The sequence below is a fragment of the Thalassophryne amazonica genome, chromosome 18, assembly GCF_902500255.1.
Source record: "Thalassophryne amazonica chromosome 18, fThaAma1.1, whole genome shotgun sequence".
NCBI classification, from domain to species: Eukaryota; Metazoa; Chordata; class Actinopteri; order Batrachoidiformes; family Batrachoididae; genus Thalassophryne; species Thalassophryne amazonica.
Genome location: NC_047120.1, coordinates 67563441 through 67577920, shown reverse-complemented (window position 1 = coordinate 67577920; position 14480 = coordinate 67563441). Strand labels below are relative to the sequence as shown.

The 14480-nt window shown below is 41.7% G+C and overlaps 1 protein-coding gene across 3 annotated transcripts in view; it reads left to right on the top strand.

Annotated features, from left to right (window-relative positions):
- The window catches only part of arhgap17a (Rho GTPase activating protein 17a), a 55299-nt gene that overhangs the window by 24525 nt on the left and 16294 nt on the right, over positions 1–14480 (top strand). For 2 of the 3 annotated variants that reach the window (XM_034193617.1, XM_034193619.1), the window contains exons 3-10: positions 3677–3781; positions 4011–4043; positions 6075–6151; positions 6803–6914; positions 8045–8121; positions 8485–8602; positions 11003–11071; positions 11234–11315. In XM_034193617.1, coding sequence (XP_034049508.1) covers positions 3677–3781; positions 4011–4043; positions 6075–6151; positions 6803–6914; positions 8045–8121; positions 8485–8602; positions 11003–11071; positions 11234–11315 — 673 coding nt within the window. The remainder of the gene's footprint in view (positions 1–3676; positions 3782–4010; positions 4044–6074; positions 6152–6802; positions 6915–8044; positions 8122–8484; positions 8603–11002; positions 11072–11233; positions 11316–14480) is intronic. The other variant, XM_034193618.1, reaches the window with a different exon arrangement.

Below are 14480 nucleotides of genomic sequence, written 5' to 3'. Positions count from 1 at the left end.
ACCCTGCTGCCCATGTGGAACTTCCATCTCTTATTGGCAGATCTTCTCTGCGTTGTATTTGTGCCGACAGCATATGTCAAATGCAGTTTTTGTCACAGTGAAAGGAATTAATAGTGCAACACCTTCAACTCTGTGTTACCACGAAGGTGGGGGCGCCGGCCCTCTGGGAACACATGGAGGGGAATTCCCTGCTTATTTTGTGGTAGGTACTTTTACAGTGCTGAATATCAGCAGTGTTCCCAAACCTAAAGCTGTACGATGGCAGAGTATGTGTCTACATGTTCGTGTTTGGTTAAGTGTGTATTTGTCCCAGCTGTTTTGAGAATGCTGGGGGCCATCATGGGTCGAGAATGATGTAAGAACTGAGGCGGGGTCATGTTTTGCAGAGGCAGACATCCGCTTTGCGTGCTGTGGAATTCCTGACTTCCGATTCTTTATTGTTTTCGGTGCACAGTGGTTTGCTACATGTTTGAGTCTCTCCTGCATTTGTGTCCTCCATTTCTGTTCATTTTGCCCCCTGGCTCTCCACCTGAGGAGGATTAGCTTGGGCCGTAACACACCTGTTCTGTTTGGAACAGGCCCATGAATAATACACAGTTACATCTGACTGTCTGCCAGCATTAATCAAATCCCCGGATAAAAGTCAAGGTGGGCAGTAGACCAGTGCCGTAGTCATTACCGGTGTGATGGTACGGATTGTGCAATACCATTAACATCATGACACTACAGAACACACATTAGGCCTATTTTGAATTATTTATTTATATTATATGCCAAAGAACATTAACAGACAAAATAATAATAATAAAAAAATCATTCCAAATATCTTAATTTTGAGATCAATAAACACTCTGGCACAGCTCTGATCAGCACTGACTGTGACAGTACAGAGTGTTATGTGTGTGTATTGAGCTGGTAGCTGAGTGGATACGGAGCTGGCCTGTCTGTATATGATTCCTGATAACTGTTTGTGACCTCAGACAAGACGCTTAATCTACATTAGCCCACCAGCTATAAATGCGTACAGGCCTCAGCTGGGGAAATAACCTGCGTTGGACTGGCATCTCGTCCAGGTGGAGTCACAGACTCTCATCTGCTTGACGCTACTGAATATGGAGATAAGCACCGGCACCAACGAGCCTCAGGGCCGATAGAGGACTTACTTTTAATCAGCACTGTAGTGCTTGTATAGTTCTGTCAAATAATCAACGTAAAAACTAACTTCACCTCAGTGTGTGTGTGTGTGTGTGTTCGTGTGTTCGTTCAGTGGCTCAGTGCTTAACATTTGGTACAAATCTACAAATACAGTTGTATGCAAAAGTTGGGGCACCCCTGATAATTTTCATGATTTTCCTTTATAAATCATTGGTTGTCTGGATCAGAAATTTCAGTTAAATATATCATATAGCAGACGAACACACTGATATTTTAGAAGTGAAATGAAGTTTCTAGTATTTACAGAAAGTGTGCAATAATTATTTAAACAAAATTGGGCAGGTACATAAATTTGGGCACCCTTGTCATTTTATTGATTTGAATACATTTAGCACTAATTATTTGAACACAAAATTGGTTTGGTAAGCTCATTGACCCTTGACCTCCTTACACAGGTGAATCCAATCATGAGAAAAGGTATTTAAGGTGGCCATTTACAAATGTTTCCCCTCTTTGCATCTCTTCTAATGAGTGGCAAAATGGAAGCCTCTAAACAACTCTCAAATGACCTGAAAACAAAGATTGTTCAACATCATGGTTTAGGGGAAGGATACAGAAAGCTATCTCAGAGATTTCACCTGTCAGTTTCCACTGTAAGGAACATAGTGAGGAAATGGAAGACCACAGGCACAGTACTAGTTAAGGCCCAAAGTGACAGGCCAAGAAAAATCTCATAAGCTGAAGTGAAGGATGGTGAGAACAGTCATAGTCAACCCACAGACCTGCTCCAAAGACCTACAACATGATCTTACTGCAGATAGTGTCTCTGTGCATCGTTCAATTATACAGCTCACTTTGCACAAGGAGATGCTGTATGATGCTGTAATGCAGAGGAATCCTTTTCTGCGTACACACCACAAACAGTTGCTTGAGGTATGCTAAAGCAAATTTGGATAAGCCAGCTTCATTTTGGAATAAGGTGCTGTGGACTGATAAAATTGAGTTATTTGGACAAAACAAGGGGCCGTATGCATGGCAGAAAAAGAACACAGCATTCCAAGAAAAACACTTGCTACCTACAGTACAATTTGGAGGTGGTTCCATCATGCTGTGGGGCTGTGTGGCCAGTGCAGGTGCTGGGAATCTTGTTAAAGTTGAGGGTCACATGGATTCCAGTCAATATCAGCAGATTCTTGAGAACAATGTTCAAGAATCAGTGACAAAGTTGAAGTTGCGCAGAGGCTGGATCTTTCTACAAGACAACGATCCTAAACACTGCTCAAAACCTACTAAGGCATGCAGAAGAACAAGTACAATGTTCTGGAATGGCCATCTCAGTCCCCAGACCTGAATATTATTGAAAATCGGTGGTGTGATTTTAAGTGGGCTGTCCATGCTCGGAAACCAACAAACCTGAGATGTTTGTAAAGAAGAATGGTCCAAAATACCTTCAACCAGAATCCAGACTCTCATTGGAAGCTATAGGAAGCATTTAGAGGCTGTTATTTCTGCAAAAGGAGGATCTACTAAATATTGATTTTTTTTTTTTCTGTTGGGGTGCCCAAATTTATGCACCTGCCTAATTTTGTTTAAAGAATTATTGCACACTTTCTGTAAATCCTATAAACTTCCTTTCATTTTTCAAATATCAGTGTGTTTGTCTGCTATATGATATAGTTCACTGAAATGTCTCATCCAGACAATCAATAATTTATAAAGGAAAATCATGAAAATCATCAGGGGTGCCCAAACTTTTGCATACAACTGTATGTGCTGGTAAAAGGTGGAGATTTAGAAGCTGGTCTTGTGATTGTCTGAACTGTTCAACTGCAAATTTCAGTTAATCAGAACTGGCACGGTCTCTCACATAAGCCTGATGAGCCTTGACAGTGTAGTTGAACAGTAACTTACAGTGATTGACTTCTTGTCATGGATTAACTACAATTCCCTGGGTACTACTGTCTGCAACAGACTGGACACCTGCACGACAGGGAATAGGCCTAATGCAAAGCTTCAGCTGGACTCCCGTCACTGAGCGACCGATCAATGCCATTATTGTATGTTGTGAGACAGAAAGCACAGAGTAGATCTGTGCAGCCCGGCTAGCTGACAGCAGAACGCCTGTGTCATCAAAAAGGCCTTTTAAAGCCATCGAAGCCCTCCGGCCACACCCCAGCACAGGCGGCTTTTGTGAATCTCTTTGTGAATTGAGCCATGCTTCAAAGATAACATTCCAGTATTAAACAATCATGCTTGAACTTTGACCCCCAGCTCTCTCAAGGCAGCCACAAATTGAATATCTGGAAAAGAGTCTCAGTTTTTGGTAATACTCTGTGTTACAAGGAGTGCAGACACACTCCAAAGAACACTTAGTGATGTTTACGAGATTAAGTCAGAGTTTGAAGTGGCTGTGATAGTACACCATGCCCAGCCTGTGTATTTTGTTTGTGTACTTCTACTGGAAGTTGTCTATTTACACATATAGAAAGTATTGCTTGTGTGTCTCTTGTCTTGCATGCAGATTGAACGGCGCATGGAGTTGGTCCGCGTGGTTTCCCACAACACACACAAGAGGATGGTGTCATGTCTGCAGGGCCACATCGGAGCAGACACAGAGAAGCGTCATGTAAGACACCAAATGTTTTGCTATGGATCTTGCTCAGTTACATTTGAAAATAAAGTTATGACCTGTTACTGTGTAATACTGTATATTTTTTTTTATTTTACCTGCCACAACCACTTTAAGATCTTGTTTTTACCATTTCTGCTGAATAACATAATACTCTCTGCAGCAGTCCAACAGTACATGATTTCTTTTTTGTGTGTTACCCTTTACCACCCATCATGCACTACAGTCCGTACCACGCCTCTATACAGGAAACGGTCAGGTAAAAAATAACTTACTACACCTCTCTGGTTCTCAACCCAACTAACTTCATTTCCCATTCATATACCTGTCAGCTTAATGCACTTTGAGTGGACGCTGTGCATGGCACTTCTCCTTTTGGGCTTCTGTAGTAAAAACATGGAGCCCTATCTTGACGATCTGTGGCAGACAGTCTAATGTGTCTTAAGTGCATTAGGGACATGTCTAACTCTACTACTTATACAGTGCATAATCTGACCTCAAAGTAAGTTACAGAATACAATGGGGTTGTATCCTACTACTTAATTAGTCATGGGTGTGTTTTGGAATTAACATGAAATAAACCAATCAGGTGCACCAGAAAGTGGCACATTACTATTTACCAGCATAAATATATAATACTGTTCATTTATTAAAGTCATTAATATTCCGCACCAGCTTATTCCAATTGAAGGTCACAAAGGAGTTAGAGCCTATCCCAGTCGTCATAGGGTGAGAGGCAGGGTTCACCCTGGACAAGGTGGCCATCTATCTCAGGGAAACACACATGAAGACAAACTCATTCATACCTGCGAACGATTTAAAGTTTCCAACATACAAACTCCACACAAAGGACCAGCCAGGTGGGAAGCGACCCCAGGACCTTCTTGCTGCAAGGAAACAGCGCTAACCACTGTTTTTTCATTAGGGTTCGCTTTTATTTTGTTTAAACTTTTATGTTTTAAAGTTTCATTGACACTGTCGTTAGGGATGTCCCGATCTGATCACGTGATCGGAAATTGGGCCCGATCACGTGGTTTCAGACTTGATCGAAATCGGACGTTGCATCCCGATCAGGAATCCGATATAGATTTTGTCCTCATTATTTTCATCAGCGCTATTTCAAGTTCATTATTGCAGATTAATGGGCCTTTCATGCATCGGAAGCGTCAGAGGCGTCAATAATCGGTCTAAAAAGCATTATTTTCAATGAGACACATTGCTTTTTAGATGCGTCAGAAGCGTTGCGTCAAAAGCTGAGCTAAAGCGATGCTTCTGACGGGAGCGCGCATTGCCGCTTGTCGGCAGGCTGACGCGGTCAAAGTTCAACCCAATCTTTTTTTTTTTTCTTTTTTTTTTAACAAAAGAAAAAACATAAGTTCAACCCAATAGGAACAACGCGTCATGCCAACACATGGAAGACTAGTGGCAGAAACCACTGATTTGTACAAAACAGAAACGTGTCAAAGGACTGCTCATTTATAGAGCAGTTTTCTGAAGAAAAGTCCTTGGAAATGTTTATGGTTGTTTTTTGTTACCTCAAAATTTCTGATTACTGTTTAAAAAAGTTTAGAACACTTGTAATTAAAATAACTAAATCAATAAATGGTTCTTTAGAAACCTTTCATATGTAAATTAAAACCACCTGTTATTTCAGATTAGATAATTTCTTGTTTAACATAAGGAACCTTGGACATTTATTTTTAGACAAATAAAATAACATGTAAATTTGTACATTTTTTAAGTGTGGTAGATTATTATTTGATTGTTCAAGCTACCTCAAGGAGAAGTGCACCGTTTAAGTGATAAATAATAAAATAAGGTGATTAAAATTAAAATATATATTTAGCATTTGATAATTCAGTTTTTTAAAGTATCGGATCGGGACTCGGTATCGGCAGATACTCAAAATCAGATGATTTGGAATCGGATCGGGGCCAAAAAACCTGATCGGGACATCCCTAACTGTCGGTGACTGTGTACCTGTGCGCTGCTTTGCGTGGGGTGTAAGGTGGACATTAGCCTAAAATTTCAAACCTCTTGTGTAAAAGGAAGCCCTAGCACTGCCATTTCACCAAACGTCTGTCTAATAATGCCATTTCAGCATCTGTATTTTCCTCCTCTGTGCCGTTGACCTGCTCACACGAATGGAACGTCTTTGCTGAACTTTCCATTGGCTGTTAAAGTACAGACCCTCTTGTGTAGAAATGTGTACTTGTGGTCCGTCTGTGTAGCAGTTTCGGTCTCAGTAGATGGCTAATCACTGACAGTACCTGTCTGTCATCCACACCAGAAAAAGCTTCCTCTGACGGCGCTGTCCCAGACGATGGTGGAAAGCGGGAACCAACTGGGAGAAGACTCCCTGATAGGGTGAGTAGATGTTTCACCAACTGGGCAGCCAATGTTCCTTCCTTAGCAACCATTGCTATATGGAGCAGATGCACCCCGGTGAGTGTGAAATATGAGGCCACACGTTCAGGACCCCCCCGGTGGGGGTGGAGGGGTGAAGATGAGATGGTTTGTAGTTGAGAATCTAGAAAGTGAATCTGACTCAAAACCTCCACAGCAGTGATGTGACTGTCTGTAAATACTGAGGAGCTGAAAGTACATCAGAGTGCTGCTGGTGAATATGAAGTATTCAGCTGCCAGTCAGCGTTATCCTGTCATCACCTTTATCAATTTGTATTTTAAAGTTTAGGTGTTTTACTGCACTTAAAAATGTGGATTTGTAAACTTAATGAAACATGGAAGAGCTGTCAGTTAATGGGACGTAGGACAGCTTTTGATGGTACAGTGGTTTTGAGTCTGGTTGCTGATTGAAGACTATGTAGAGCTTGTTTATAACTGTTATTAACCTGTGTGTGTGTGTGTGTGTGTGTGTGTGTGTGTGTGTGTGTGTGTGTACTGTATCAGTTAGCAGTGTAATTACACTCTAGATATGAAAGACCTCCTCATCTTCATGATGACCAAGTATGATTTTTTTGTCTTCCTTTCTCTGTGTGTTGATGTTGGTACCAACAGGAAAATGATGGAAGTATGTGGCGAGGCAGAGAATCGCCTGGCGTCGGAGTTGATGCAACACGAGCTGCAGCTGGAGAAGGATGTTCTGGATCCTCTCAGCCAACTGTCAGAGGTCAGAAACCTCAAAGACTCTGGATGTAATGACATCTGAGTGTAGCTTAAAGATTTAAAAACACCTTTGTAGCACTTGGCTTTTTAAAACATGAGGTTAGTTTCAATTACCGGCACTCAGTGTGCTTTCCAGAAGCCGTGAAGGTTCCCAGGTATGGCCCCACCATTGATCTTCTCAGGCGTTGTGACTCCACTGCAGTAAAGACCCACTAGGCTCCTGCAGCTACATACGCAGTGGTGTAATTATTCTGACACTTTCAGCAGCAACATTGATTTTCACATTCCATCTCAAGAACACAAATGTTTTGCTGGGCCTTGTCTACTGAGAAGAAAGCCAACAACACCTCTATCTTGTCGGTCCATCTGTCATCTCTACCTCTACCCATATTGTATTTGGAATCTTCTGCTCTGGCATTCATTTTGCTAGCCTGGGTTGGTTCATTGGTTGGTCATTGTTGTCTTCTCACAAGACTTAACCAATCTGTGTCGATCCCTGGCCAACAGCTTTTTCAGGGTCTCTCAGAAATAACTGCACCCAAAAAAGTCCCGCAAAATGCTCCTTGCAGTGGAGACGCACACACACAGAAATGTTGGGCCCTTAAAATGTCAAGTTCCTGAGGTGGAAAATTAGGTTTAGGTTTTGGGTTAACACTGCAGAAGAATCAGATATGTTATGGAATCGCTGTTAGAATGCATACAAGACCGTTTGAGTAATTTGATCTGCAGGGTTGGAGATGTCAAAAATATGCCATTGTGAGGTTTTTGCACATAAACATATTTTTGGATTTCCTGTACTATTTGCAGTTGTAACTCCTAAAAGGGTGCTGCCAACGTTGTTGGCATTTGAGAAAGAATGCCCTATACACCTATTCGGTTAGAGCGAAGAGTAATAAACAGTGTACTAACATGTAAAGACTTCAAGAACTTGAGGAAGCAAGTGGCAAACATACTGAGTGTTGAGTGACCTGGTGTTTCAAAGCGAGATTTTCTCTTGCTAATGAGTTAAATGTATTTCTGTTGTCAGAATCTGCTTTAAGACCCCCTGATACTCAAAGACAATAATTTTTTTTTAGGTCTTCATAAGTGTAATTAGTTCTGAAGTAGTTTGTTTTTTGGATGTAATTATTTTAGGTGGACATCCCCAACATCCTGAAGCAGAGGAAACAGCTGGCCAAATTGGTGCTGGACTATGATTCTGCCAGAGCAAGGTCTGTCTGGAGTTCACGCTGTCTCATATCATTGGTTTAGAATTTCATCACCTAAATATAATAACAAACGATTTAAAAAAAAAAAAATCACAGGTTTGTTATTAATAATAGTAATTATAATGACTGTTTATGTAGAACTTTCCCAAGAATCAAAGCACTAAACAAAATAAACTCCAATAATAAAAGAATAAATGGCAGTAATAAAAAAAAAAATACACTACAAAAATCCAAAAAAATCTCAAATTAAAGAGCTCATAACACAGAAAAGATGCAGCTTATACTCCGGAAAATACAATAACCATTATGTGCCTTAGTGTTAGTCTAATTCCATTTTGTTATATGCTTCTTCTTTGTCAAACACAGGTGGTTACAGGCAACCAAGTCAATAATCTCAGGAACAAACACTCAAGCACTGACAGCAAAAGCTGACCTGCTGAAGGAGGAGGTCGACGAGGCCATGAACAAAGTGGAGCTTTGCAAGGTAACGAGCATCAGATCAGTCAGTATTCATGTACAAAGAAGCCTTTAATTTGATTATAGTTAAACACAAGATTTGCATACGTGTGTGTGCATGTGTGTCATTAATACAAAAAGCATAAACATTTGGAGCACAGTTCTTGGTGTTGCTGTATGCAGATGATAATCTGTTCACCTGTACATGAAGCTGTGTTCCAGATTAGCAGGGATCTGGTGTCTTTGATTATAAATGAATGGGTAGAAACTGTAAATGGGACTCTTAACAAATTTAAGATTTATAATAATGAAGAAATGCAACAACAGAGCTCTTGAGCCTCTGACCCGTGCTCCTGATGCACTGCTAAATGCCTCCTTAAGGTGTGTGCACACTTACTGCTAATACACTGAGTCACTGGTGTGTTTTTTTGCACGTAATGCTGCATGATGGGTCAGGTTTTCTGTCCAGGAAGCTCCAAACCTTGTGGTTCCTCTTGGATCAGCTCTTCCTAAAAGTCTCATTATGTCCTGCCAACAGCAAGAGGATTTTGTGACTCACTCAGTGCGTGACCCGTTAGCTTAGCCGCTGTTGTGTTGCATGTAATGTCCATTCATCTGCTCAGTGGCACTTGACTGGAGATCATTATTAGCAGAGATGTCCAGAACAGGTTTCTGTTTGCCCCTGATCAAAATCCAAGTGATTTAATATTGTGTGGCTGCCGATACAGAGTCCTGAGCCCATATTTGCATTTTCTTAGGTAAAACACTTGCAACAGCCACACTGCAGATACATTAAATTCAATCCAATGGAGATGTTTGACCTTTAAATAGTTATAATATATACAGTAGTGTTCAGAATAATAGCAGCATCTGCTGTTGACGCTACAAACTCAAAACTATTATCTTCAAACTGCTTTTTTAGCAATCCTGTGAATCACTAAACTTGTATTTAGTTGTATAACCACAGTTTTTCATGATTTCTTCACATCTGCGAGGCATTAATTTTGTTGGCTTGGAACCAAGATTTTGCTGGTTTACTAGTGTGCTTGGGGTCATTGTCTTGTTGAAACACCCATTGCAAGGGCATGTCCTCTTCAGCATAAGGCAACATGACCTCTTCAAGTATTTTGACATATCCAAACTGATTCATGATACCTGGTGTGCGATATATAGGCCCAGCACCATAGTAGGAGAAACATGCCCATATCATGATGCTTGCACCACCATGCTTCACTGTCTTCACTGTAAACTGTGGCTTGAATTCAGAGTTTGGGGGTCATCTCCCAAACTGTCTGCGGCCCTTGGACCCAAAAAGAACAGTTTTACTCTCATCATCCACAAAATATTCCTCCATTTCTCTTTAGGCCAGTTGATGTGTTCTTTGGCAAATTGTAACCTCTTCTGCACATGTCTTTTATTTAACAGAGGGATTCTTGCAAATAAATTAGCTTCACACAGGCGTCTTCTGTCACAGCACTTACAGGTAACTCCAGACTGTCTTTGATCATCCTGGAGCTGATCAATGGGTGAGCCTTTGCCACTCTGGTTATTCTTCTATCCATTTTGTTGTTTTCCGTTTTCTTCCACGCGTCTTTTTTTTTTTTTTTTTTTCTTCCATTTTAAAGCATTGGAGATCATTGTAGATGAACAGCCTATAATTTTTTGCACCTGCGTATAAGTTTTCCCCTCTCCAGTCAACTTTTTAATCAAACTACGCTGTTCTTCTGAACAATGTCTTGAACGTCCCATTTTCCTCAGGCTTTCAAAGAGAAAAGCATGTTCAACAGGTGCTGGCTTCATCCTTAAATAGGGGACACCTGATTCGCACCTGTTTGTTCCACAAAATTGACGAACTCACTGACTGAATGCCACACTACTATTATTGTGAACACCCCCTTTTCTATTTTTTTTTACTAATAGCCCAATTTCATAGCCTTAAGAGTGTGCATATCATGAATGCTTGGTCTTGTTGGATTTGTGAGAATCTACTGAATCTACTGGTACCTTGTTTCCCATCTAACAATAAGAAATATACTCAAAACCTGGATTAATCTTTTTTGTCACATAGCACTACTATTATTCTGAACACTACTGTAGACTTTCACTGTGTGCAGTGGACTCAGAGCCAGGTGTGGTAATTGTCACAAATAGACATGGTGCATCTTTGAAGTGAAGAGTATTGATGACTTTCCAATAAATAAATAAAAAAATGCTTTGATCAGTTCGGATCCTGGTCTTTGTGATCGGGTCACAACATTCCTGCTTCTTGGGTGATAAACTGTTCACTGCAGAAAAACTTTTTTTTGTCTTTAAAATATAGTTTTTTTGTAACACTGTCTTGTTAATTACTGTTGTGATAAATCACTTTTAGTATTCATGTTTTTTTGTTTTGTTTTCTTGAGGCGTCATTATTGTGTTTCTTAAACAGGATCAACTTGCTGCTGACATGTATAGTTTTTTCTCTAAAGAAGGGGACTATGCCCGTTACTACGTTATGGTGAGTGCCACGTCACACACACACAGGTTTGTGTGGGAACGTTCACATCTGCACAGTGGTGAGGGAGCATAGAATGGGCCAGCTGCTTTGTATACTTTACCACCACGTGTTTTTTTCTTTTCTTTTTAAGTACTTAGATCGTGTTCTCTCTCTCCTCACCAGCTCTTAGAAGCTCAAGCTGATTACCACAGAAAATCTCTCACTGTTCTGGAGAACGTGCTGCCGACCGTCCAGGCTCAGCAAGGTGACATATATATGTAAACCTGTAGCTTCTCTCTCTCTCACTCTCTCTCACTCTCTCACTCTCACTCTCTCTCTCTCACACATCACACACACATCACAGATTATGTGCAGTGAAAACAAGCAGTGTTTGGCCGCCAGACCTTGGCTTTGGAGCTGAAAAACGATAAACCAGCTCATTTCATGCTGCGTTCAAACACGTGCTCCTAACTCCCATCACGCACAATATGATTATTCAGTGCATCAACCCCAGACACGTCCAGCAGGTGGCAGGCAGGTCTGTCTATGGTATAATGTTATTCCCCGCAACAAACCCCAAACACATCCAGCGGGTGGCAGCATTCACTCACTGGCACACAGGTCTGTCTATGGTATACGAGGTCTGTTAGAAAAGTATCGGACCTTTTTATTTTTTTCAAAAACCATATGGATTTGAATCACGTGTGATTGCATCAGCCAAGCTTGAACCTTCTTACGCATGCGTGAGTTTTTTCACGCCTGTTGGTTGCGTCATTCGCCTGTGAGCAGGCTTTGTGTGAGCAGTGGTCCACCCCTCTCGTCAGATTTTTATTGCGAATAAATGTCTGAACGAATTGGAGCTTTGCTGCATCAATTTTTTCCAGAAACTGTGAGAGACCTCCAGGTGGACACCATTCGGAAAATTCAAATGGCTTTGAGGGACGATTTTATGGGAATTACACAGATTAAGGAGTGCTCCAGCCGGTTTAAAGACCGCCCACAGCTGCTGAGAGCGCTCCGAGCGCCGATCGACAAGCTCAAACCCCGCTGAAACAACCAGATCATTTCCAACGTGAAGGCTTTGTTGATCCGGGACATCGTCTGACTTACACAAAAATGGCAGGAGACGTGGACATCAGTACTTTTTCGGCACATTCCACTGTTGCAGGAGTTTTTTTCATGGAAAGAAAAGCGGAGGATTCCGCCACCGTGCTGCTCATGGCGTGGCACAAAACCACCTCCGTGTTGGTCTCACAGGACGGCTTTGAGATTGCTTTCAGACGGCTTTCGGGGGTTTTTCAGTTGTGTGACTAACTGAGAAATTGTGGATGAGCTGGACATGCCAGAACATGTCCTGTGAGGCTTCATCAGGGCGTTGCTTTGCGCCATTCCTCCGCACGTCTGTCTCAATGTGCCGAAAAAGTGCTGATGTCCACGTCTTCCGCAATTCCTGTGCTAGTCAGAGGATGTCCCGGATAAAACACATCGTCCAGTTTGGAAATGAATGGCACATTCCACTGTTATAGGAGTTTTTGTCATGGAAAGAGGAGCGGAGGAATTTCGCGTGTCGCGGTGGTGCCGCATGGCGCAAAGCAACGCCCAACCTACAAAGAATGTAGAGGTCTGTAATTTGTATCGTAGGTACACTTCAACTGTGAGAGACAGAATCTAAAAAAATCCAGAAAATCACAATGTATGATTTTGTTTTAATAATTTATTTCTATGTTACTGCTGCAAATAAGTATTTGATCACCTACCAACCAGCAAGAATTCTGGCTCACACAGACCTGTTAATTTTTCTTTAAGAAGCCCTCTTATTCTGCACTCTTTACCTGTATTAATTGCACCTGTTTGAACTCGTTACCTGTATAAAAGACACCTGTTCACACACTCAATCAATCACAGTCCAACCTGTCCACAATAGCCAAGACCAAAGAGCTGTCTAAGGACACCAGGGACAAAACTGTAGACCTGCACAAGGCTGGGATGGACTACAGGACAACAGGCAAGCAGCTTGGTAGAAGACAACTGTTATGATTATTTATTAGAAAGTGGAAGAAACACAAGATGACTGTCAATCTCCCTCAGTCTGGGATTCCATGCAAGATCTCACGTTGTGGGGTAAGGATGATTCTGAGAAAGCTCAGAACTACACAGGAGGACCTGGTCAATGACCTGAAGAGAGCTGGGACCACAGTCACAAAGATTACATTAGTAACACATGATGCTGTCATGGTTTCAAATCCTGCAGGGCAGCAAGGTCCCCCTGCTCAAGCCAGCACATGTCCAGGCCCATTTGAAGTTCACCAGTGACCATCTGGATGATCCGGAGGAGGCATGGGAGAAGGTCATGTGGTCAGATGAGACCAGAATAGAGCTTTTTTGGAATCAACGCCACTTACCATGTTTAGAGGATGAGAACAACCCCAAGAAAACCATCCCAACCGTGAAGCATGGGGATGGAAACATCATACTCTGGGGGTGGTCTTCTGCAAAGGGGACAGGACTACTGCATCGTGTTGAAGGGAGGATGGATGGGGTCATGTATTGCGAGATTTTGGCAAACAACCTCCTTCCCTCAGTATAAGCATTGAAGATGGGTCATGGCTGGGTCTTCCAGCATGACAGTGACCCCAAACACACAGCCAGGGCAACTAAGGAGGGGCTCCGTCAGAAGCATTTCAAGGTCCTGGAGTGGCCTGGCCAGTCTCCAGACCTGAACGCAATAGAAAATCTTTGGAGGGAGCTGAAACTCCAAACCTGAAAGATTTGGAGAAGATCTGTATGGAGGAGTGGACCGAAATCCCTGCTGCAGTGTGTGAAAACTTGGTCAAGAAGTACAGGAAACATCTGACCTATGTAATGGCAGACAAATGTTTCTATACCAACTGTTAAGCTCTATTTTTCTATGGGGGTCATACAATACTTATTTTATGCAAATTAATTATTTAAAAATCATAGTGTGATTTTCTGGATTTTTTTTTAGATTCTGTCTCTCACAGTTGAAGTGTACCTACGATAAAAATTACAGACCCCTCCATTTTTTGTAGGTGGGAAAACCTGCAAAACTGACAGAGGGTCAAATACTTATTTTCCCCACTGTATATACGAAGAAGACCACTGCATGTATTTCAGTAGCTGTTTTTGGTCCTGTGTTTAAAGAATGGAGACGGGGCGGTAAGTTTGATGATCTGGAAAACGTTGGTTTAACTAACCTGTGAGTAGAGCAAAGAGAGATGGGAGATGTGCAGAGCAGGAAGGTCTGGGGACCACGATTGGGAATTGTTTTTTTAACGGCCCTTTTTCATTCCGAGGGAGAAAAAGCAGAGCCAGACTGTGTTGTGATTTGTTTGTTTGTTTTCTGGTTTGAGTTGCTGCAGCTTTAATTTTAGTTGTAAACTCTTTGCAGCCATCACCTGGTCTGTTACTG